The sequence below is a fragment of the Salarias fasciatus genome, chromosome 10 (assembly GCF_902148845.1).
Source record: "Salarias fasciatus chromosome 10, fSalaFa1.1, whole genome shotgun sequence".
Lineage (NCBI taxonomy): Eukaryota > Metazoa > Chordata > Actinopteri > Blenniiformes > Blenniidae > Salarias > Salarias fasciatus.
In genome coordinates, this window is record NC_043754.1 from 23,982,736 (window position 1) to 24,007,773 (window position 25,038).

The 25,038-nt window shown below is 44.9% G+C and overlaps 4 protein-coding genes across 6 annotated transcripts in view; 2 read left to right on the forward strand and 2 right to left on the reverse strand.

The window, feature by feature from the left end:
* Positions 1-9,763, forward strand: part of ssh2b (slingshot protein phosphatase 2b) — a 29,652-nt gene extending 19,889 nt beyond the window's left edge. The window contains exon 16 of the mRNA XM_030101524.1: positions 9,716-9,763. The gene's annotated coding sequence lies outside the window, so the exon portion shown is untranslated. The remainder of the gene's footprint in view (positions 1-9,715) is intronic.
* coro6 (coronin 6) lies at positions 548-14,242 on the forward strand. 2 transcript variants are annotated; one of them, XM_030101532.1, is made up of 11 exons: positions 548-700; positions 2,866-3,065; positions 6,855-6,977; positions 10,537-10,666; positions 10,776-10,954; positions 11,792-11,911; positions 12,015-12,119; positions 12,237-12,382; positions 12,584-12,641; positions 12,826-13,053; positions 13,492-14,242. In XM_030101532.1, the coding sequence occupies exons 2-11, from the start codon at positions 2,868-2,870 to the stop codon at positions 13,612-13,614; spliced, it is 1,410 nt and encodes a 469-aa protein (XP_029957392.1). In that variant the 5' UTR covers positions 548-700; positions 2,866-2,867; the 3' UTR covers positions 13,615-14,242. The 2 variants fall into 2 exon arrangements, with proteins under 2 accessions (XP_029957392.1, XP_029957393.1); XM_030101533.1 differs by having other exon boundaries at positions 13,356-13,539.
* Positions 6,996-25,038, reverse strand: part of taok1b (TAO kinase 1b) — a 41,118-nt gene continuing 23,075 nt past the window's right edge. The window contains exon 22 of one of the 2 annotated variants that reach the window (XM_030101529.1): positions 6,996-7,051. The gene's annotated coding sequence lies outside the window, so the exon portion shown is untranslated. Of the gene's footprint in view, positions 7,052-23,253; positions 23,284-25,038 lie in introns of those variants that run through there. The other variant, XM_030101528.1, reaches the window with a different exon arrangement.
* Positions 14,743-23,278, reverse strand: LOC115395866 (von Willebrand factor A domain-containing protein 7-like). Its single transcript, XM_030101531.1, has 16 exons — positions 23,199-23,278; positions 19,909-20,112; positions 19,561-19,833; positions 19,385-19,478; positions 19,169-19,303; positions 18,229-18,415; positions 17,967-18,142; positions 17,620-17,732; positions 17,397-17,513; positions 17,078-17,284; positions 16,871-17,003; positions 16,383-16,532; positions 16,081-16,173; positions 15,721-15,995; positions 15,357-15,647; positions 14,743-15,283 (listed from the first exon to the last, which is right to left on the reverse strand). The coding sequence occupies exons 2-16, from the start codon at positions 20,086-20,088 to the stop codon at positions 14,882-14,884; spliced, it is 2,826 nt and encodes a 941-aa protein (XP_029957391.1). The 5' UTR covers positions 20,089-20,112; positions 23,199-23,278; the 3' UTR covers positions 14,743-14,881.

Genomic DNA, 25,038 nt, shown 5'->3' on the forward strand with positions numbered 1-25,038 from the left:
GTTTGGATGACACACTTTTATTTCAGGAACTCTCAGAAACATCTGAGTAGGAACTGCTGTGACTGGACAATATGGAACATTCAAGTGTTATTACATAGCAATATTGGATAATGGATCAACATTAAATCAGATATTTATGTGTGAATTTGGCTTTCATCCCCAAGAAATTAAAAAAAAAGATGCTGGGGGTGTAATCTTGATAAGTTGAGAGGGCGTTCTGGTGCAGTCAGGACAGTGTTTCCAGCTCAGAATATGAGGGGATTGTTGCTTTTTTCTTTGTTTTTTAATGAACTTGTCCATGTTTCCAGATCAGACTGTGTTTATTTACCTGTTAAAGTCCCAGTTGCTCCATCAGGGGCCGCCATGTGGTGGCACTGACCCCCGGGGACGCGCCTCACGTTTCCCAGCACTGACAGCCTGGTCTAAAATAGACGGCACCCACCCTGCACCACCCACCCGCCCCCCCCCCCTCCCCTCTCTCTCTCTCTCTCTCTCTCTCTCTCTCTCTCTCTCTCTCTCTCTCTCTCTCTCTCCCTGCTGAGGAGCGTCACGCAGTTTTCTCCTCAGTGAAACTCCGCACCGAGTCCAGGACGGCCGGGGGATTATAATCCACAGGATTAACGGCAGCGGCGGGACCGGACACGAGCAGGACACACCGGCAGGACTCGTCCAGGGAACCGGGGTCTCCCCAGCACCGGAGGTGAGCTGTGCCGCGGCGCAGTGAGGCGCGTCCGCCTCTGTCCCGCAGTGCTGGAGGCGAAGCAGGCGGGGAGGAAAACCGAACCCCGCCACTGAGCGGTTCCCCTCCTGAGGGAGATGTTAAGTTGTGCGTGGAGCAGCAGTGTGCTCCTCTGAGGGGGGAGCAGGTTGGACTCAGCCCCCCCCCCCCCCTCCCCCCCCCCCCCCCTCCCCCCCCCCCCCCCCCCCCCTCCTCTGACTTTCTGTGTATTTGTGTCGGCTGTGCGCAAAGGCTGCTTAAATGTATTTCATTAGTGATAAAGCGCCACGGGGCGCGTTTGCCGTTCATTCTGGGACTATTTAGGAGGAGGTGGGAGGAGCGGCTGGCCGGGGGGGACAGGGCAGTTTGTCATGTCTATATTAGGGAAGTGGCAGTGTCATTCTCCGGCCCGGCGGAGCTGCGCCATGCGCAGCAGAGGAGGGCCGTCCCATTCACCCGAGGAGCGTTTCTGTTCTTCACGCAGTAAGTTTGACAACTTCTTCCTGCCCCCGGCTCTCTGTTGAATCAGGCGCATCTCCTCTCATGTCTTCGTGTGACTGGTTTTGTCCATACACAAGAGAAAATGCTCCCGTGCGCCCTCCTCTCCTCCTGAGTTGGAGCAACCTCTGCAGCCAACTGTAATAACAGACATTAAATGCCTCCGTCGGATATGTGGAGCTTGAATATCACTTTACAATGCATGCATGCAAGTAATGGGGTTTTGCCCTGAGGTGCCCCACAGCTGGCTCATGTGAAGTGCTGGCTGGAATGTCAATCTCCTGATAAGAGAGAGCTTCTAGGAAAGCAGCGACAGCCTCGTGCCCTCTCATCACTCAGCCTCAGCCCTCCACTCCAAGGCCTTTCCAGTCACTCTGGAGCTTAACGCAGCACATTTTTAGCTGTAATGTCAGACATCATCAACAGGAGACGGCCTCAGGTGGAGCTCATAGCCACGCTTTGAGTTTGGATCACAGACTAGAGGAAGAACTGCATGTTCAGTCTGATGTCCCCAAGGACACAGACCTACTTTAAGAATTGGGTTTTCCGTTGTGGCCTTACGTAAGACGGTGCAGTCTGGAAACGAATCAGTTTGGCCTTTCATCTCAGAGGGATCAGTGTGGCGCTCGTCTATCTGTGACATTGTGTTTGTGTATTTTTGATGCTCGGCGCTCACAGACTGTTTGGTTGGACAATCGACTATTAATATCTGCACTGATGGGCAGGCGCTGTTACAGAATATCCCCGGAGTTTTTGGAGGATTACTGACCTGCTGGCTTCCAGTCTGAGACAACCACGCAGGACCGCACGCCGTCAGTCAGCAAGCGGCCTAAAAACACATCACACAGTTTGTTGAAGGGTATTTAAAGCTACACTCTCAAATAAAATCCTTCTAACACTGCAACAGTAACAGCAGGTCTGTGTGAATTACCTGTCAGTCCAACAGTGTTTCAGCGCACTACATGAAGTTATGATAACAAAGCACAAATTTTGACAAAAAAAAGGTGTTATCTTAGAAATCATGTCATCATCATGTGACAACTGTTGTGTTTTCTCTGTTAAAGATTCTAGAAATGACTGCGTTATATTTAGCACTATTTAAATAAAGCTGAATTGAGTTGAATTGAAAATACAAACTATTAAAAGAGTTGAGCGTGATGGAGTGCTGTAGCTTTGATGTATAAAAGTGCATACACAGGTATATAAACATGATTCATAAGTACTTAGACAATATTTTAATATCAGTATGTTTAGAAACCAGAGGTCTCAACCGTGTTCCTGCAGAGCCCCTGTCCAGCATCCTTTAGCTCTATACTGGATCAGGGTTCTCCAGGAGCAGGGCTGGAGAGTCTGATAAAAACCAACCATCTCAAGTCTGTAAATACATGTTAAAAAAAACCACACATAATATCTTTCTACAATGCATGACTTTGACAGAAACCAAAATGGAAATTAAGAGTGTATCAAAAATGTTTTTCAAATTGATAAACTGAATATAAATAAATACCAGTGTATGTGTATTGTAAATTTATCCATAAAATACAAGTGTATGATTACATAAGTACAAATATGTGTACTGTCATGAGGATGAAGGCTGATCTTTGAGTGCGAGATGTGATTGGTTTCTCCCCGCGCCGTCTCGCCTGCAGCCATGAGTCGCAGCATCGTGCGGCAGAGCAAATTTCGCCACGTCTTCGGCCAGGCGGTGAAGACGGAGCAGACCTACGATGACATCCGTGTGTCCAAGGTGACGTGGGACAGCTCCTTCTGCGCCGTCAACCCAAAGTTCCTGGCGGTCATCGTAGAATCCAGCGGGGGAGGAGCCTTCCTGGTGCTTCCTCTGTCAAAGGTCAGTGCAGCGGAGCGTGGAGCCTTTCATGAACCCGTCTGCTGCTGCAGGGGTCATAACATCAAATATAATGGAGATTTCTGTGCAAGAAACAGCATCACACGTCTTTAATGAAAGTTAATCCGGTTTGTTCCGCAGTGTGTTGGGATGAACAAGAGACTGTGACAAATTTCTGCACAGCTTGATTCACTGAAGGAGTGAGAAAACGAATTTCAAGTGAAAGTACAACAAGATATTACAAAAGTCAGAGTAAATAACCATTAAATGCCATTTGTACATGATGAAAAATGTTGAAGATGACACTTATGTTTGAATTCTGGGCCTATAGCTACACCCTGAATGATCATTTCTCACTACAGCGCTACACTGCCTTTCAATATAATGTGTCAACAATTCATTACCTGCAGAGGTTTGCAAATTTAAAGCTTCAAACAGACTTTTTCTGTGAAATGTATCAAATAAAACAAATCAGAAGACCCTTTTTTTTAATCCCCAGGGGGAAATAATAAGAAGAGAAGCTCAGCACAACACAGCATATTGAATTAAAAATTTAAGTTCAGCTGCTGAAATGTTAATCGTTTCTCTCTTGTAAACATCCACACATATACGTAATCAGTGTGTGAGCACAAGATTCTTGATAAAGACACACCAGAGCGAAACATAACATCTCCCTTGTTATAAGTAGAATTGCCACAGTTTTGCAAGTTGTTGCAATTTGGTGGTTTCCACAAATATTTAATAATGTAATGGTGTGACGTTCATCCATTACTTCAGAAGAAACCAAAGACAGTTTCGGAAGTATTAGATTGCTTGTCTGGTAAAATGTTAAATTTGTAATTTTATTCGAATATAGCTAACTTAACTAAAGTAATGAATGAGATGGAAATCATCTCCACTGTGGATCTGGACAACGCATTTCGAGTCATTTTTACAGAAATGCTGCAAGCGTTGCAACAAAATGCATGATCTCCAAAAGGTGTGTCAAGTTCTCACCATCATTTATCCCAGGATTCCTCCTGGAAAGATTCATAGTGCTTCTTCTAAACTGAATTAAAGTGTGAATTAAGTTTGATTACACACGCATTCAAACACTACACTGAAGTCAAACGACAGTGCCTCCGTTGGTCAAAATTCAGAATTTAGAAATGTTTCTCGTATTTAGCGTAACAGCAAAACTTCATGTACACACATTCTAAAACGTAAATGCAGTCCTGTCAAAATACAGAGGGTCTGATCTACAACTACATGAAGGAACTACAGTCTTTTTAACGAGCTGTGAACCGCTGGTCTGACTGAAATGAAAGTTAATATTCACAGAACCTGTTGACTGGATCCTGCAGACTGTTTACCTGCTGTCTTTTAGCTATTTCTGGAGATTACTGTGTGTGTGTGTGTGTGTGTGTGTGTGTGTGTGTGTGTGTGTGTGTGTGTGTGTGTGTGTGTGTGTGTGTGTGTGTGTGTGTGTGTGTGACTGCTGTGTCATGTTTAGCTGTCTCTGCCTTTATTAACAGGCAGTGAAATACTCAGATCGCTGAAATGCACATGTGATGTAAACGAGGTTGATGAGTCAGAGAAATATGACAGAAGATCCTTTTCTGAGCTCTGTAGCCGGCGAGCGACACAGCAGCGAGGCGTTAACGCTGCTGCAGTTGTCCAGTCTCAGTTTTCTGTCGTCCACGTGTCGGAGGAACTTTAAGAACCAGATGCTGCAGGGCATGTGGTCACCCTCATTAACCACTCGTATATTCCTCATCTCTGCATATTTCTCCTCAACTCAGACCTGTTTAAAACAACCACTGCTGAATAGAAGAAGTTTCAGTCGATTTCTGTAAATTTATTAAATTATGACTTCTGAACTTGTGCTTCAAACTTAACAAAAAAAAACAAAGTGTAGTCAGTCAAATCAGGACCTTTTTTTTGCAGATAAGACATTAAATTGTTGATCTTTTGTATCGTTTGCAATGAACGTACTGTTTATCAGTTTCTTTTTTTTTTAAACAGATTTTATTACGTATTAATAATATTAATAGTATAATGACCAACTTGAATGAAATCAAAATGATTCCATAAACTAAATCATCCTTCCTTAACAGCCACTGGGAGTAAATATTGTCAACGGTGAGTAGAATTGAAATGAGTGTCCCATAAAAACAACTGATATATGAAACACTTTTAATGACATTTAACTGCAATCCTTTCACTTGTTTCATATCAAATCAGATCCAATACATAAACCCAAAGTAGTCAGAAGTCGATGAAAGTTAGTTGTTAGTGGAACTGTTGGGACTCCTGCAGCCTGCAGTGTAAGAACGGCGCCGGAAAATGAATGACAGACGTGGAATTTGCTGCAGCTGTGTGAGTATTTTGATGTGAGTGAGATAGTTTCAGCTGAATAGGATTCGTTAATGAGCCGTTCCAGATTTACAGCCACAAGTAGCCAGTCGTGAAGTCTTCGCCAACAATTTTCAAATGTGTACAAAACACCTTAATGTGGGTAAAATCCGATTTATATACATTTTAAAGGATTGCTGCTCAGATGTGGAGCAAGTGTGAGCAGTTCTGAACAATATGAAGATACTTTCCTTCAGTCTGATCACTTTGACAGTTTAAATATCACAATGTTTCACGAGCACTTCAGCTTTCTTTCTCTTTACCCCACATTGAGCTTGTTGGGGGGTTAAAGCTGAACAAAAGGTCAATCTTCTGGATGGATCCGATCTGACCGGTGAGAGTTAGAAACGCCCTGCTTCATGAAGCTGGTGAGAAACGAACAGGATTATATAGTGGAGTCATGGCGAACAGACGTGCTATTAATACACGCCGGCGCGCTCCCCGTCCTCCTCCTCCTCCTCCCTCTGGGTCCCCAACAGGCCACAAGAAAAACTCCCCTTTCAACGCCTCGTCACACGGCTATAAATACCCGGCTGCTGGGGCCAGTGTGTGTGCAGGGAGCGGACCTGAGAGACCAACACACACGTTAACAGCGCGCCGGCCACAGGCAGTCATAACGGCTTACCTCACTTTGGATTGCTCATCATCACCACATTAATATTTTTGAGTTGGTTCTGTCACATTTTATTGTGTTTAGTTTACTTTTAGATTTTCTCTGACTAAAGATAATTAAGATATATAAATTAAAAGTAATCAATTCATTTATGTTTTTTTTTGTGTGTAATTCAGGGAAATTGTTCAAAAAGGAACAGAGTTTTCACCAAGTAAATAATCAGAAGTTCCATGGATGACTAAAGTTGATTGATTTGGGTTTATTGGAGTTAATTTTATTAGGTGTGATCAAGGTGTGGAAACAAAATTAACCCAATGGAGTGAGAGTGAATAGTCTTTTGCAGAAATGATTTGGTTGTTTTTGTTTTTTTTTTTGCACTGACTTGTTGAAATATCTTAACAGGGTCATTTTTAAATCTCTTCTCAAACAATTACACTCTAATCCTCAGCAGGTTCATACCGGAAGACTGTTATCCTTTATTGCTCATTTTATCTAGTTAAATTCATCATGTTATTCCAAGATACTATTTTAAACATATAGGCAGCTCATGAATTACATGGTTTATTCCTGTTAAACCTTTTTCTTCAATTATTATTAGATTCATATTGACCATCACATCAGTGTTTCTGTCATGGTAAAGATGATCAGCACAGTATCATTATTTTATTCTTTGCTATCATTTCTTCATTCTTTTTAAGATTTTAAGACACTTTAACACACACACACACACACACACACACACACACACGAGGTGCTGTGGTCTAACGGAGTGCTGTGTGCTGCAGTCAGGTCGTGTGGATAAGAACTACCCGCTGGTGATCGGACACTCCGGCCCCGTCCTCGACATCGACTGGTGCCCCCATGACGACAACATCATCGCCAGCGGCTCGGAGGACTGCACTGCGATGGTAACCACCCTGTGTGTGTGTGTGTGTGTGTGTGTGTGTGTGTGTGTGTGTGTGTGTGTGTGTGTGAAAAAGCTCTGTGTGGGCGAGAGAAGTCTCGAACGCTCGCCGAGGAGTTTGCCGTGTGACTCAGAGAGTGAGCGGAGGCGTCGCCGGCTCCACCTGTCTGACCGTCCGCCCACCCGCCGTGCGTCATCTCCATCCCTCCATCAGTCCGTCTCTTCGTGCCTCCGTCTGCGGCGCCCCTCGCAGCCCTTCATCCCCCCCGTGAGGGCGGCCGCACCGCTGAGCAGGGAGCAAATGACGGTTGTGTTTTTACATTCCCAGGTGTGTTGGTATGCGAGCGGCGTCCTCAGCAGACTCTCTGGAGCGCCGGCGCGCAGCATGCGGAAGCAGAACACCTGAAATGTTAGGAAAGCAAGAATTATACAGAATATTAGGAACCAAAACAGACTCAAGTACAGCTATTATGATAAAGATAGTCTATTTTACTAAAAGGTTCAGCAATAAAGCTTGAATCAAAACATAATGATCCTGAGATTTTAACATGAACCAGACGGACCGAAGGCCAGAGGGCAGGATTATAATACAAAGTGTGAAGATTAGAGAGACATTAATTGCTGTTTCTGAAGTATTTATTAGCGATTACTGTCAGTATGCAGGCAAGCTGAAGGTGAATCTGTTGATATGAATTGATGGTTAAAAATCCTTCATTCATTTGAAATTTACAATACAATAGCCTACTTATCCAATGTCATACTTTTGAGAAAGTGCAAACTAATCAAATAAAACGTTCTCTCAATTAATTATAAACACATAAGCTAATAGAGATCTTAGTGTTTTTGAGATTTTACTGTATTTTGTAGCTTTAGAAATGATTTAACTCAATATTTTCCCTCAAAATATTCACATTGTTTAGGATTTTTTTAAATAAGATATTCTTGTTTTAAATGTAAGTGTTTTCATCATTCTTGTCAAAAGAGTCACACAAAAAGATTTACATGGTCTTAATTTATTGGTTATTGGTTATATGACTTTATTCAGGGATTTTCTTGCTGTGAGGTTAAACTACTAAACATTTCACCACTGAGGCACTGAGTGTAATGACAGAGTCCAAGCAGCAGGGGTCGCTGTAAATACATCCTCAATGGTATCAGGAGAAAACTCTAAAACTCTAATTTATAAAATAAATAAATAAAAAGATTTATAAATGTACAATATTTAGAAATTCATTCCAACAGCAAAGAATGAAAGTAGAGTTTCTGAAATCAGGATCCAGGATGAGAGGAACCGCCGAAGGTTGTTCAGTAATCTGAGGATTATTTAGAAGTTAATTATTCTGTAAGAAGACATAGTTTCTATCACAGTTTCATGAATCTGAAAGTTTTTCCTGTTTCATCAGATGAACTCTCCAAAATGTTAAAAAATATTCATGTTGATGAAATAAGAAAAAACGCTCCTCATCTTCATCATGGCTGTCATCTTTTCCTCTCCTTCGCCTTCATCACCTTCATCCTTGTCGTCTCTGATCTTTCTGGCTACTCTTCCTCCTTTTCCTTTCACGTCATCATCTTCACCGAGTTCATTCTCTTTCTCATGCTTTGTCTTCATCTTTTTCTTTCTGTCCTTCTTTCTTCCGTCTCCTAAACTCGTCAAACTTTAGTTCATTCGTTGTAGATTCCTGACGTTCCCCTGCTGTGTGTGTGTGTGTGTGTGTGTGTGTGTGTGTGTGTGTGTTCATGCTTCCTGCTCTCGTCTCTCAGCATGTGTGTATCAACAGTTGTCGCTGAGAACAGATCTGCTCTCTTGTTCTCGGCTCAGGAATCTTCGTGCTCTCGAGTGATTCAATCGCTGCTTCTTCTGTGGCGGCAGCCGCGTGGATGTTGTTTGACGACTGCTGCCGTGCGTCCGTCCGTGTGTGTGTGTGTGTGCGTGCGTGTGCGTGCAGACAGACAGTTGCAGCTGTCTCTGCAGTGCTGCTGCAGTGGAAAGGCCATCGGCGTGACGTAATTCCCCTCAGTTCACAGAGAGTGATCATTGTGTGATCTGAAAAGGGTCATCACAGTGTGTTTATGAGTGTGTGGGTGTGGAGAGAGCTGCGTTTGCGTGTGTGTGTGTGTGCTCTTGAGCATATGCGGATCAGTCATCACCCGCCGAGCGGAGAGTGCAGTGAAAAGGCCACATCGCCACCGACTGCTGCCATATTCAGTCATATCTGTGTGAAACAGGCTTCCAGGACAACTCGTGTTGTTTCTGCTCCCTGTTTAGTTTCTATAGTTTAACCGAGCTGTTTAATAAAGTTCGAACACGTCTTTTAAACTTCTTTTTTTCTTGTGGGCAGACCTTTGTTTACTGCACTGAAGCTTCATTCTTTAAGATTTTTCTTGCACATTCAACGCACACACGCACCAAGATCCATGTTATTATGATCACAGACAGGAGAAATGAGAATTAGTGAGCAGGAAGTCAACATTTTTTCCTCATGTTGGATGTTGGAGTGGTCGGGAAAAAACAAGTTTGACCAATTCAAGGTTGTGCTGGCAGATATTTCCCAGCCGTAGAGGTCAGAACTGGTCATAAACCAGCAACAGGATGATTGAAGCAGGTGGAGAGTGAATGCTGGGACACATCAGACGCTGTTGTTGAAAAAGTGTAAGAACTCACAGTGCATCGCAGTCTGGTCAAGGAAAGAGAAAGAACCTACTGGTCATTATGTTATGGCTGATCCGTGTGTGTGTGTGTGTGTGTGTGTGTGTGTGTGTGTGTGTGTGTGAGTGACATGACTTGTTCTGCTTCTGGTTTCCTCCTACATGGTTGTTAATTGGTAACCCTATATTGGCCACGGCTGTGAATGTGTCTGCATTTTCAGTCCTGACAGTTCAACCTAAAATTAGATGAGAACACGGCTCTCACCACCGTGTGTCGTTACACATTTCTGTACATTCAAATCAGCCGTGCACTGTGTGCAACAAGTATGTCAACCATCCACAGAAAGCAGCAGGCATCCTGAACAAAGTTTCTCTAGTGTTTAAAATACTGGGCAAATGTTCCATTACATACAGATTTGTATTATTATTTGTAATAAATGTTTATTTGAGTCTTGGTTGTGGAGCTGTTGTGCACTGCAGCTACAGACACGTGTGGATTTTGACAGATTCGTGCGACTCTGCCTGAGAACCAGTAAAAATATTCCAGTGTAATGAAAATCACCGTCATGAAATTTCCGAGCAGTTAGCACCTCAGATATGAATGTCTTCAAGGAGTGTCAGCAAGTTTTACCTTCTTATTATCACTGTCAGTGTGAGTACTGGTAGGTTTACTGTAAAAACAAGATTAAACATGACATGTCAGGCCATTTTTTTAAGATTCCCAAGAAGCCATCGACAGGTTCAAATGAGAAATTAAATTAAACATTTCAGTTCTGTCCTTTGATTTCGAAATAACGTTTGTTTCTAATTTTGGGGGCATGGCCATTTTTTCCTTATCACTTTATTTTACCTTAAATAATAACTACGGTCCCCCCCCCCCCCCCCCCCCGCCTCACCGTCTGCGTCCTCTGCAGGTGTGGCAGATCCCGGATCACTCTCTGGCCCGCCCCCTGTCGGACCCGATCGTGGTTTTAGAGGGACACTCCAAACGGGTCGGCATCGTCAGCTGGCACCCCACCGCACGCAACATCCTCCTCACAGCAGGTTGGACTCATGCGCTCCAAAAAAAGCCATTCATCACTCATTTCTTCTCTTCCTTGTACTGGTGATTGATTATATATTTTGTCTGACCCCGCCCCCCTCGCCCCCTCAGGCAGTGATAATCTGATAATCATCTGGAACGTGGGGACAGGCGAGCCCCTCATCTCCATGGACGACCACCCAGACCTCATATACAGCATCAGCTGGAACCGAAACGGCAGCTTGTTTTGCACCACCTGTAAAGACCGACGCCTGCGTGTCTGCGACCCCCGCAAGAGGGAGGTGGTGGCGGTGAGTGGGCAGAGATCACAAACAACCCAATGTTCATGTGTGGGATGATTCTAAAGTTTAAACTGGGAACGAGGCTGGGGAAGAAAGGGCTGCTGGGCTTTTCACACACAGCCGTCTCTGGGGTTTACAGATAGAAAGACGGCAGTAACTCAAATATCTGAGATCGAAGGTTAAAGGCCGCACCATACGCCACTGCTGCTGCAGGAGACTGAGTCAGTTCACCAAAGCTGGACAAGACTGGAATCATGTCGCTCGGTCTGATGAGTCTTGGTTTCTTCTTCCACATTCAGAGTTTGGTTTAAACATCTTGAAAACATGAATCCATCTGGCTTTTGGGCTGCTGCTTGAGGGTTAATGGAGTGGAGCGTAAAGCAACATAAAGGTAATAGAATAAGACAGTTTGAATAAGCTTGGGAGCATCCGGGAAGCGACAGAGTGGATCATCAAAGTAACTAAAGAAATGTTTTAAACCAGAGAACTGATGAGGAAGAAAATTAGGTTTTTTAAACAAATTCACAGAGTAAACTTAAATTACTCAATGACAGTCAGAACGGTTTCAGAACAAACAGATCGACCTAATGGAGAAAATCACACATTTTCAAAAAGAACACACGGTTGTGATTTTTTCAGACCTGGACCAGACCAGTTAAAATACTTAAAATAACATTTAAAATACAGCAGTTTGCTGTTTTGTTCAACCTGCTAGAATCACCATGAGCAGAGGACAGGCTTGATTCCCTCTCCGTGATCAACAGATGTATAGACGAGCAGTCAGGTGTGTTTGAAGTGGCTAAAGATGTATATGAATCGCCTGAAAGAGTGACCCTGGACCAACAGGAACGTCTGGCTCCACACGAGGGAATCCGGCCAATGAGAGCCATTTTCACCCGAGAAGGAAACATCTTCACCACAGGATTCACCAGGATGAGTCAGAGAGAGCTCGGCCTGTGGGACCCGGTAAACAAATAACAACTTCTTCACAAACGCTGCAGGAATTTGTTTCATTTAGAAATTACCGTAAATAAATAAATGGTTTGTGTATGTTCTCAAATCTCAACAGACTAATTTCGAGGAGCCTATCGCACTTTTGGAGTTGGACACAAGTAACGGAGTCTTGTTACCGTATTACGACGCAGACGCCAGCATGGTCTACCTCTGTGGAAAGGTACGCCGCCTGCTGTCGGTCCATCCAATAATCCCGTCGCTGCTGGATCTGTAATCCCGCCTCGGCCATGGCAGCGTCGGCATGAGTCTGACGTGCGCGCGTCTGGTCTCTGCGCAGGGGGACAGCAGCATCCGTTACTTTGAGATCACGGAGGAGCCGCCGTACGTTCACTACCTCAACACCTACAGCAGCAAGGAGCCGCAGCGGGGGATGGGCTTCATGCCCAAGAGGGGAGTGGACGTCACCCGATGTGAGATCGCTCGGTGAGATGCTTCCTCCGCCTCCTAACATCATGCAAAAAAGATTGCAGATTTATGCTATATATACGGTTTTGTGTAACGCCAAACCGTTCATCCAATGTCGGTTTAATGCAGTTTTTTTAAGAGGTAAACTGGGAGCCTAGGAAAGTTGTTTCGGCTAACATGTGTTCACGTTTGTCTCTGTCTGACTTTTCATCCTCGCAGGTTATTCAAGCTGCACGACAAGAAGTGTGAGCCCATCACGATGACGGTGCCCAGAAAGGTGAGTTGGACTGAAAAACTCTCCAGGCTCTGCTGATCAATTCGACGAAGAAAAGTCTAATGATTTTTTTTGGAACTGTTCACTTTACAGTTAATTTTCAATAAATCCAAAATAAAGGACAGATGCTAAAGTGGTAAAAAAGATGTTTAAACTAAAGGAAAGCATTTGTATTCTTCCTGCGCAGTCGGACCTCTTCCAGGACGACCTGTACCCGGACACGGCGGGCCCCGAGCCCGCCATGGAGCCCGAGGAGTGGCTGGACGGCCGAGACGAGGACCCCATCCTGATGTCCCTGAGGCACGGCTACATGCCGCCGAAGAGCCGAGAGCTCAAGGTGTCCAAGAAGAACGTTCTGGACTCCAGACCCACCGCCCGGCGCAGCATGTCCACTCTGGACACCAACAGCCTGCCGGTAAGCCTCCGCACCTCAGGGTTCCATAATGTAACCAATGCATGGAACGTCCTTAAAATTGAAATGTATTGCCTTTAGTTTTATTCTTCATAGTTGGTATCTTTGAATGTCCGTAGTTTTAAATTTATATCTTATTGTCACGTAGTCTGTACACAAATAATTCCCAGAGTTGAAACGCTTCACTTTTTCAGATAGTAATCAGGATTTAATATGAGTTGTGAAAGAATCTGTCTCTTTTTAACCCTCTTTTCTTTTTCTTTTTATCTCTCTTGTTTGTACCTGCCTTAACTTTTCTACCCCAGAGTTCCCATCTTTGTTTTGGTTTATTCCCTCTGGTTGCTCACTGTCCTTGACCTATTTTCCCCCTACCTCTTCCTTCATCCTTCCTCCTTCTCTCCTGTTTCTGCTTCCCTCCTCCTCCTCTCTCCTCCTGTCCAGCCTCAGCTGCTCGAGAGGTTGTTGGAGGAGATTCAGAACCTGAAGGCCACAGTTTTGTCTCAGGAGAAGAGAATCTGTGACTTGGAGAATAAGCTTTCCCAATACACCAACGGCACTGACTGACGGACTTCTGGAGAACTGGTCTGACTTTCAGAGTTAGGATTACATTAAAAATGTATTTCCCCTTGCATTGACCAGGATTCACTCTTCTAAATACCCAGTGTCGCCCCTTTCAAAGGTTTTTACGTGTATGAACATGGAGATTTGACCATCCAAGAAATCTGAGAAAATTACACCCACAAGCACTTGTTTTGGGTTTGATGGCACAAAAAAAAATCCTGATTCCAGTTGAAGCATAATGTGCCTTTACAGTTACAGCAGCGTGTGTCTTCATATCCACATCGTCACGGCGGTTTTAAAGAGTGAGACGAGGGCAAAGGGTGAAGTGAGAGAGCAGTGTGTCTGAGGCGCCGAGGCGAGGTTAGAGTTAAGGTCTGAAGAAAGTCCAGGCTGTTTTTAGGAAGTGAGTGAAGGACACAAACGGCAATTAAAAGACTTTCAGCCTTGAAAACTGCATCGTAAGAAAACAAAACCAATCATCACACTTGGAGTTGCTTGGCTCTCTGTACCAGACGACCAGAAACCTTTCAACATGTAAATAGTGATGAAACAGGAGGATATGAAATGTTAAAGTTGTAGCAAAGTGATTCTGTAAGAGATTCTACATTCGACTCATTATGACAGCAATAAAAACTGTTTTTTAAAAAAAACTTGTCTTCATTTTTCTGTTTTTGATGAGAAGGTTTCACCGTGGCAGGCCTTCACCTCTCCACAGATTGGTTATTGGGCTTTAATCACCCTATAAATAGAAGAGTACGTTCACTGAGCAGCTTGGAGGCACAAAAAACGGCGTCAGGTTTCCTTTTTCTGTGAACAAAATATCTTCGTAGCAGTGGTCAGAACAGCCGGGTGAAAGCAAAATGTTAAAGGTGCATTTAGGAATGTTGGCCACTAGGGGGGGCTCTAAAGCAAAGGAGAGTAACTTGAAAAATGTTCAACATAATCCTTGTAGACCAGGGATGGGCAGGTTTGATCAAACTTTATCCTTAACAGCAGAATGGGAGGACTGATTGTGTGCTTTTTACTTTAAACTGGTGAAAACTCAATATTCCAGTAATCTTGACTCATTTGAACTGATTTGAAAAAGAACAAAAAAAAAAAAAAATCTTAAAGAAAGAGTCTTCAGATGGTGTCAATAAGAATTTAAATGTATTCATATCACAAACAATGTTAAAAATCTGACTTGTGAAAGGACTTCATTCTTTAGCGTATCTCCATGACGGCAGTGCGCTGCTGGACCTCCGGCTTCCAGCGTCTTGTGGATCTGGGGTCATCGGACGCCGCCGTCTGTCAGTGCGGACAGCAGCAGGGTCACGAGGCAGAGGAGCAGTGAGGGCGTGACCTTGGCGGAGTGAGACTGAGCTCCCTGCAGCCCGTCCTGGAAGCTGAAGGTGCAGGTCCCGCTGTTCCCCACCCGGTCCACGAACTGCAGCTCCACCTCCGGGGCGCAGCAGGTGGAGTTGTAGGTCGCCAGCGTGGCGTTCTGGTTCCCGGCCTCGGGGCTGGTGCTCAGGGTGCCGTTGCCCCGCAGCAGGCTGACGCGCTCCACCCCGGTGCCGTTGTCTCCGTCGGTCACCCGCAGGGTGACCTCGAACGCCGACAGGCTGCAGTTCTCCGAGCAGTTGCCCTGCAGCTGGACCAGCTGGCACACGGGCGCGGTGAAGTCCGTCACCTGATGGGGGGAGAAAGGACAAACGTGAGGGGGGTTGAAAGGCAGGAATGACTGCTGTCCGCGGCGGCATTACCGAGTTGACGACAGAAATCCGCAGCACGATGTAGTTGCTGTCTTCCCCTCCTGGAGCCTCGGCTTCGATGGTCAGAGTGACGTCGGTGCCGGACGTCGTGTTCAGAGGCGCCGACAGCGTCACGGTGCCATTAGCGCTTCCGGTTTCCAGGGACAGACTGGTTGGAAAGGTCGAGGTGTAGCTTCTGCTGTTGGTGGCTCGGATGGTAAAGTTTCCACCGGTGCCATTGATCGACACGGAGAAAGGCACGGCGAACTCTGTGGCTGGATCCAGGATGCCGTTGGAATCAGCCTGAAGCGTTGAAAAGGGAGTCAGACACGAGTGTGGTCTGTTCTCTGTATGCGGTGTGCGGTCCGGGACTCACAGTGATGGTCACATTGGAGGATCTGAAGTTGGTGGGCGATTGTCTCTGGAAGGTCACAGTGGAGGTGCTGGAGGGAAAACTGTCATCTTCTCCCTTCACCCGGACCACGAACACCTCCGACGGGATCTCCTCCACCTGGACCAAGAAGTTTCCGCCCTCCTGTGGCGTCACGACCCCCGGAATCTCCCCAGAGCCCGACGACTCCACCAGCGTGACCTCCGTGACCCTGGCGGAGGAGCTCCCCGTCACCGTGACCAGCAAGCTGCCGTTTACGCCTGTGTTGAAGACAGCCCACTCCGTCACCGTCACGTCCCATTTCATCGCCAGCAAGACAGGGATGTTCACGCGGTTTGTTTTTACCGGCTCGGGGACGCGTTTCGAGAGGATCGAACCCTGTAAACACACCCTGTGACACCTCCACAAAGTCAAACAGGAAGTCAATGGGACTCTGACCTGCAGGGGGGAAACAATGACGAGGAACATGGATGAGCAGCGGCAGAGGAACTATAGGAGCAACACCAGTGTTTTCAAGAAGTATTAAAAGTCAGAAAGTTAGATCGTCTGCACAGATGACATGACCTGCTGTGGGTGAGTGTCGTCCTTCACCAGCTGCATGGGGGCTAAAAGCAGAGGAAGCATCAGCCGAATGTCGGCAGTCTTACCGATGACCCTCAATGTGTAGGGCTCGTTTGAGACCATCCGGATCTGCCATAGGCCTTGTTCCGTGTTGAGCTGCAGACTCCTGAAGTTTCCGGCGGACTGAGTCGAATCGATCAGCGGCCCCGCTGTCTCGCTGCTCTGCTGAGTTTCACCTTTAAACAAGAGCAGCAGAGCAGAGTTTATTGTGTAAACAGAGACCTTCAGTGGTCGGTGAAATGCAGCCAATCACACCAGTTACTTTGAATATTCCTGACATGTCATTAAACTTTCACACCCCCCCTCCAAAAAAAAAAAAAAAAAAATTTTCTCAAATATATTGGGTTTGCCTAAATAATATAACAACATACTTATGCTAAACTTTTACACAATAATCCCAACTGCTGCATTCAGGATATTTTTCCGTATCTATAGTTCTTTTAAACCTTTTTTAAACCTTTTCACTTTGACTTGAATCGTGATTGAAACACTGATTCCTTTGTTCTGCCGCTACCTGTGGGACCGGTGAGATTGAAGGTGAGCGAGCTCCCGGTGATGTAAACTCTGACGTTGGTGACCGTCTCATCAACTAGAAAGCTGAACGTGTCCGTCCGTCCGGGGCTCCTGGAGGCCTGGAGAAGAGTCACCTGAAAGACGACAACAAAGCTGTGAGAGGATCGCTCCAGGCCGCAGGGATCCGAGATCAGAGGTGTGTTGTTACCAGAGAGGAGCTGGCGGACTCGGTTATGATGCTGGCCGCCGTGGGAAGCTCAGTCTTGGAGAGTTCGATGGCCTGACCCCCCGAAGCCTGAGCCAGGCTTCTGTACAGCTCTGTGTCCGAGGCAGACAGTCTGCTGAACCGACGAGGCCTGCCGTCTCTTCTTTTCCGGCGGTTAGCTGTTGGGGAGTCCGTTATGAAGAAGGTGACCTGGAAAGAAAAGACTGCACACTCAGAAATAAACCACTACAGTGGCACAACGCTTTTGCGTCGACTAAACATTTCCTCAAATGCTCTACACATCGTCAGAGTATCGTCTCACCACAGTCTGGGTCCGCTCGATGAGAGCGATCACCGTGCTCTGCAGCTGTCTGTCTTTGGCAGGAGCGTCGGTGAAGAGGAAGATCTCCGAATTGAAAGGAGCGCTGCTCAGAGCCAGCTTCAACAGCAGAGAGCGAGGCACGACACACACAGGTCAGGGAGGTTTCAACCGGCTGTGCGTCATTAAACTTTTACAAAGATTCAAAAGAGTCATCAATCTGCACCTGAAGCCCAGAGAGACTGAGCTCTGGCTCGTCTCCCCCGCCGCTGGCTTGAAGGGAGTCGATAACACTCTTGAAGACTGTCGGGTCTGTGGTCCTGATCAACGGCCCCACAACTGAAAATTTCAAGGCTTTTTTTCACTCTTGTTAAAGTTTATAAGGTGTTACATGCATTTCGTGTGAAATTGAATAAGTGGAAAAGTGTCAAACCTACAAATTCTGCAATTTAGAGCACAAAATGGGACACATTATTTTATTTCTCTAAAACCTCGTTACTATTGAGTCACATGCATGAATTCCCAATATTTTCCTAACATGAGTGGTTTGAGAGGAAGACCTTGAGCTCCCACCTGGATCATTGAACGGTACCAGAATGTAAATCGAGGGCTCGTTCTCTGTGCCCACTTCGCTGTCGATGATGGAGGTGGTCACGCCCTGCACCGCCGCGATGTCCTCGGCCATGCTGCTCGTGGTATCGATGACAAAGCAGAGAGCTTTGCTGGAGCCCGAGGAGATCCCCATCATCCTGAGAGACAGAGAGGCGCAGCCGGTCAGACAGGAAGAGGACGTCTACAGGCCCCACCGCCGGACCGTGAAGAGCGCCCTTCATACTGGAGGAAGGGCCGGTTCCCCGCAGCCGCCCAGATGTCCTCCAGGAGCTCCATGGTTGCCGCCACGGCCATGTTGGCGGCTTCGAGGTGGAGGTGTCCGTGATCGGAGCCAAAGGTGTCTTTGTTGATTCCCCCGATGGGCTCGAGCCTGCTCGTGACGTCAATCCCTCCTCCATGACTGCATTTTCCTTTCCAGCAAACATAGAGACAGGAGAGTTCATCAGTATCATGAGGTGTTTTTATTCACGTCTACAGATTAGAACTTGCAGATTTTAAGTTTGAAAGCTCCAGAAGACACTGAGGAACAGGGATCTGACATCTCATTTAACACAATCTCTATTTATCAAGATGTGACATGTTTGTTTTTCCGTACATTCAGATTTTTCTGAGAATCGGTGAGTTATTCAAGGCTGAAGGTGTTGTTAAATCACACCTTGATGACTCATTATCCTATACAGACATCCAAAAGAGTGAAATGTTCTCTATAGAGTGTATGAAATCACAGTCTCACACACTGAGCAGGTGTCTTCTGAGGCTACGTACATCCAGTGCAGCAAAATCAAGTGTTTCCTTCAGATACATAATGCACAAGCAAGAAAAGGAACTAGGAAATAGTCCTGTTGTGGGGTTGACGTTATGATGGGGCAAAACATGGCCAGGCGCCATCAGAGTCTTAGGTCAAGGATTGTTGAATAAAATTCAAAAACGTCTGTAGGATGATTGCCTGACTGATCACATTAACTTAACACAAAATCCAACATATGCTTGCTTAAAATGTCCACCCTAAAGTGAAAAATTGCATTTATACATGAGTCTCATATCTCGGTCACCTCAATGCACTCACGATGGTTTGATAAAAAGCTGATGGTAAATCAGTAGAAATGTTTGAAACGGAAATAAAAACTTGACAAACTTGAAGAATGAGAGCGTATTTCCAGTACCTGGAGGTTTCTCCGAGACTAAAGGTATGATGCCAAAGTACCCAGAGGTCAGGATCTCTCGTGTGATGATGTCCTCCAGTATGTTGTTGGTGCAGTCGTCTCCATCGCAGCTGCGACACGTCGCTTGGTTTATATCTGGGAGGAACCAATAGAATTAACCACGTTTGACCAGACACCAGACATTCACACTGCGTGTTCTGACCGGCTGCGCTCTACCTGCGATGTTCCCGATGCTGACGCCTGGTTTGATCAGGTTTGCGTTGGGCCTCGTCTTTCCCAGTTCCACCCAGTTACTGTGACTGTAGAAGTCCTTCAAGTGAAATGAAAGCGCGAGACCATCAGTCCGTGTTTGCTCTTCGTATCGAACGGCTGATCATGCTGAAGATGGAGACCTGTAAAGGATGACAGACTTCTCCCAGCTTCTGCCTGGCGGTCTCGAAGTTGGACTGCTCGTTGCTGGCTTTCACCGCCGTGATCCCCGCCGTGATGATGTCCCTCCCTTCAAGCAGCCGCTCTTCGTCGAAGTGGAAGCTCGCGTTGAGCGGGTGGCGCAGGTCCACACGTACGTTCATCAGCACAATGAAAAGGATGGCTTGGCGGAAGGTCTTGGACGACTGCTGCGCGTTGCAGGCCGCGGCTACGTTCTCTGGAGTTAGAGACTGAGACTACACGCCGACGAATTCAAGTCACATGCACTGGGCGGAGAGGTGAGAGGTTGGCTTTGAGGAGTGAATACTCACAGGGGGGGTGAAGTCCGTCCCCTCGGCTGCTGCCAGAGCCCGGCATGTCTGCAGCGTGGCCTCCAGCAGAGCCTGCTCCGTTATCTCCAGGTGACTCAGAGAACTTCCCGGCAAAATCCCAAAGCCCTGAGCCGTGGCGTGCAGGAGCAGGACGCACAACGCCACAAACCCACAATGCATCACTGCACGGCCTTGCCAGAGAGTCTGGGGAGAAGGGAAACGTTATCGGGCTGATTTCTGTTCAGCTCGATTCAGTTTCTTTTATAAGGAAATAATTACATCAAACCGACCATAAGCAGTGGTGAAGATCACTCTCCTTCGGAGAAGCTCGGTGCGGTCAGAAGCTCCAAGCAGCTGAAACCTGGAGCAGCTTCACTAGAAAGCCCTGCCTCTTTACTTCAAACACTAAAGTCTTCAGCCTAGCATTTAAAGTACAGACCGTCAGCCTCCACAACGGAAAAGCAAAACTATTTATACAGTAAATACAAATTCCACCATATTTATCAAAATTCCAACAATTTTGACCTTTTTTCACCCTCATGACTTTCTTTGATTGACTTTTATTCTTGCATCAGTAACAGAGATTATATTTCTCCTATAGGCCCATTTCTCTCAAATACTGTTCACAAATGATTCTAAGTCTGATGGTGAGCACTTCCATGAGATAATCTCTGAAACTCACAGGTGTGGCAAATCAAGATACGGATTGAACAGCGGGATTATGGCCCAGGTGTGTCTCTGGCTGAACACAACAGAAAGTGTAGATTTATCACAGGGCACAATGCCACAGGCGTCATGAGTGTTGAGGGAGTGTGTTTCCAGCAGGAATGTCCACCAGAGCTGCTGGCTACACACTGACAGCTCCACTGTGTGATTCTCCGAAGAGGAAAGCAGATGTACATGGCATCAGAGTTTTTTATATTTTAATGTTGATTCCTTATTTTTTTTTTTCAACAATATCTTTGTTATTTTCCATATATCAACCAAGGAGCTGATGAAAAGGACAAGTACAAAAAGATACTCAATCAGCCCTTATACCCTCTCACCGCCTCACCCTCTCACCTCCCTCACCCTTTCACCCCGCCCCTATAGAGCCAATCCCACACTCCGACACAGTGTGCACCAATTCAAACACACGAGCAGTGTATTGAAAAACAAAATGAACACAATCCAAAACTGCTGGATAGGGGAAATAAGTAACAGCCATCACATAGAACTTTTCTTTTTATATTTGAGAGATTGGAATAAGATTAAAGATGAAGGAGTGAAAAAAAAAATAGGAAAATTAAAAAAGATTGAGAATGAAACTAGAAACGGCACTTCTTGTTGAAATAGAATATTTAACACCCTGTTGACATTGGAACTCAACATTTAAATGTAAAAAGGTTTTGGATTGTGAGTTATTTATGTATGTACGAGTATATTTTATATAATCTGTCTGGGATATAGTATGTTCTGTGAAGAAGATTGTATTGTGTAATTATGTGTCTGGAATTAGAAGAAAAACGCTGACTGCTAGTACACACTGATTCCCATTCCCCTTCTATAAACTGATATTCCAGGTCTTCTTCCCATTTATCTTTCACTTTCAGTTCGTCTCAGCCTGCAATCTGTGAGATCCCTGAGTAAAAACAGGATATCAACCCCCTCACTCCCTGTTTGTTACTCACAAGTTTATCTAGCGTCTGCTCTTCTAATGGCTGAAGATGGCCGCCCTGCTCGGAGATAAAGTGTCGTACCTGAAGGCATTTGAAAAGATGGGTGTGTGGAAGCCCATACTGAGGTGAGAGCTCTTCACAGGACTGAAGAGCTCCATCTTTAAACAGATTCCCTAAAGATGTGACATCTTTTTTATTAAAACCACTGGTTTGTAGTGCCGTCTCTCAGGGCTGTAGGTAAGGAAGGATTTGAAAGGAAAGCAGATTTGTTATAGAGAGGTTGAATACAGCCTGTTTTCTTCCAACTTTGCTGCCAAATCTTACAGGTATGGATGATAACTGTGTTTGCTGTTGCAACCAAAAGAGATGTTAGTGAGCTGATATACAGGACTGATTTCAGTGTTAACTGGTAAATGATTCTGCTCGGTTTGTTTCTACTTGCTCTGTTTGCCGTATTGCTGTGATTCGTGCTGCCAATAGAAGTGCTCAACACTGGGAACTTTCAGCCCACCTTTTCCAGGAGGGTTTTATAATGTGGTCATCTTCATCCTGGGTGGTTTATTCCTCCATACAAACTGTGTAATGCAAAGACTGAGTTTGAAAAGTGGCTTCGGAACAGGAATTGATAACATCTGGAAAAGATATAAATATTTTGGTAATACATACATTTTTATGCAAGTAATCTGTCCGATTCCAGATACTTGTAACCCCTTCCATCTCTTACAGTCCTCCTTTGTCTTTTTTATATTAATGGTAGAGAGTTAAGTGAGAATGTATTATGGGTTTCATCTGGAATTTTAAGTCCAAGATCGGTAGCATGATTGGGACTCCATTGAAACAACATATGAGGAGGCTTGGCCTTAGCTTTGGCGCTTAGAGGCAAGGCAATACTTTTATTTACATTAATCTTATAGCTGGATATTTTACCATATTCTGTGTTTCTATGAGAGCTGGGATGGATTCCTCTGGATTTGAGAGGTATGCCAATATATCATCTGCATACAGAGACAGTGTGAGGGCATTCACCATTTTGAATACCATGAATGACTGGATTAGACCTTATGGCTGCAGCCAGTGGCTCAATTGTGACAGCAAATAAGGGTGAAAGGCAACAACCTTGTCTCGTGCTGCGTGACACAAAAAATCTGCCTGAGATGTCTCTGCTGTTTTGTATTTGTGCTGTAGGGTGCTATTGATTCTTTATTTAACCACATCCTGAAATGGAGGAATAGTAGGAATCTATCCTCTCTAAGTATGGTAATAGATTACTACTAAATACCTTATGCTGGCAAATCGTATGTAATCCAAACTGTTACTGATGTTATGGCACAAACTTGCTTTTGCATCTTAAGTTGTGATACATCCAGACGTCTCTCCATCTTTTGCCCCCATGCTCACAATAATAAATCTCCAAACTCTCCTGATTGAATCCGTCTCAGTTCAAGCCATTATCAAAGAGTCACACACCTCTGTTTCAGATCTCACATCATTTCTGATGTGTGGCACCTGAATCCAGTCGCCGACTGAATGAAATGATCACCACCACAGATAAAACCACTTCATACAACACGCACAATGAGCCCTCTGCTCTTTCAACATCGGTTTTAAATGGGAATGAAAGCGAGTACTGACCTGGAAACTGTCCTCAGCTCTTCAAAGCCACAGAGTCAGCAGCAGCACCTGCTCTGTGTGTGTGTGTGTGTGTGTGTGTGTGTGTTCCCGTCTCAGGGCGGGGTTGTGCACGACTCGTCTGACCAGTTACAGGTATGACACTCCATTTTTTTTTCTCCCACTTCAATAAACAAAACTATGTAATTGTGTGTGTTCATGTTGTGATGAAGCACCAACAAACAGCTGCCATAAACATCACAACATGTCTCCCCTTCATCAACTTCCCACAAACGACTCGAGAAACAAGGTTAGAAGAACAAAACGAACCGTTACTGTGGAAAATATCATACAGGAGATGATTATTCAAATGTTTTTACAGTTTATGGGGCGCAATTAAAAGTAAAGACAACTGGAGACGCCCGTTGTTACACAAACAGCCACAAGCACGGCGTCGACTCTCACATTTCAATAAGCGACGGCTTGTCTCGGATGACTTACGGAATTGAAGAAGATGAATTGATGACTAAAAGCAAACATGACACAGCAATTTCTTTTCTAACAAGAGTCTTATTGGAGTTTTTATTTTGCAGTGGATGTTGAATTTCCTTATATTCCTTATAGTGAAAAGTCAGCATGTCGAGATATGACGTGACAGCACACCATGTCTGTGTACAACCTGATTTCTGATATCAATGGAAGAGAAACAACATTGTCTTTGAGTCATTTCTCAAGCTGCAGCACAACAAAGACACATTCCTGAGACACAATCTGTAAACTCTGCGAGGTCGGACGGTGATCTGGGAAACAATGCTTCAACCTTTGGTTACATTTTTTCACCAAACTGGACAACAACAGGTTTGACGAGTGAATCTGACTGGAGAAAATCCTTCTGTCATGAGTTAAAACCCAATTTGAATGAAAAAGTTAAAGAAAAAGAATCACCAGTAAAAATTGTGTTTAAACGAACGTCCTGTATCATAAATATCATATTTGTAGTGAGAGTTATAGCAAAGGAAGCAAGTAAGAAAGTATTTCAACTTTTTTGTTCAAGTTATCTGTACTTCAGTCTTCATTCATCTGATGGATCTTTTCTATCGCTCCCTACATTAGAAAAGAAATATCTGTACTTCCTCCTCTTTACTTTCCTCAAACTGGCTCCTTAACCTGTTTGACCCCCGATGAGGAAGAGTTACAGTGACATTCACAGAATGTGAGAAGTTCCAGATAAATCAAGCTACATTAATTCTGTCAAAATGGGAATTTGACTGTGTGCCAACACACACACACACACACACACACAAACACACAAACACACAAACACACACACACACACAAAGTCTAAGACAATTAACTTCTTTCGACTAAATTCTGATGAATCTAACTGAATCACCATTGGCGCAAAGCAAAGTTTCCCAACTCCAGCCTTCCCAGGAATCTCTGCCCTGCTGTCTCTTTTCCAAAGTGGGCACGTTGTCGTTTGTCTGGAAGACAGTGATGTGAATCTTCGCTTCTACACAGAATCCCCACAGCAAGTCAGAAACCATGACGGCTCCATTACTGAAGCCTGGCTGGTTTCACTTGTCACAGTGATAAATGACAAGAAATACTATTTCTCAATACAATTACATCTCAAATCAAAATACAAGGAAGAAATATCTTCTTAACTTTTTTTTTTACAGTGCAGTTATGTAAATATCAGGCCCACTGTGTCATCTCGTGTTTTTGTGGCTTTAAGACATGATGAAATATGTTAAAGAGCGTCGCACTGACCAAACCTCTGTCTGCACAAAAAGGCAAACTTTCTGTTTTTCTAGATCCCTCAAATTCAGAATAATTCCATGTTGAAGAGCGACACACAGCC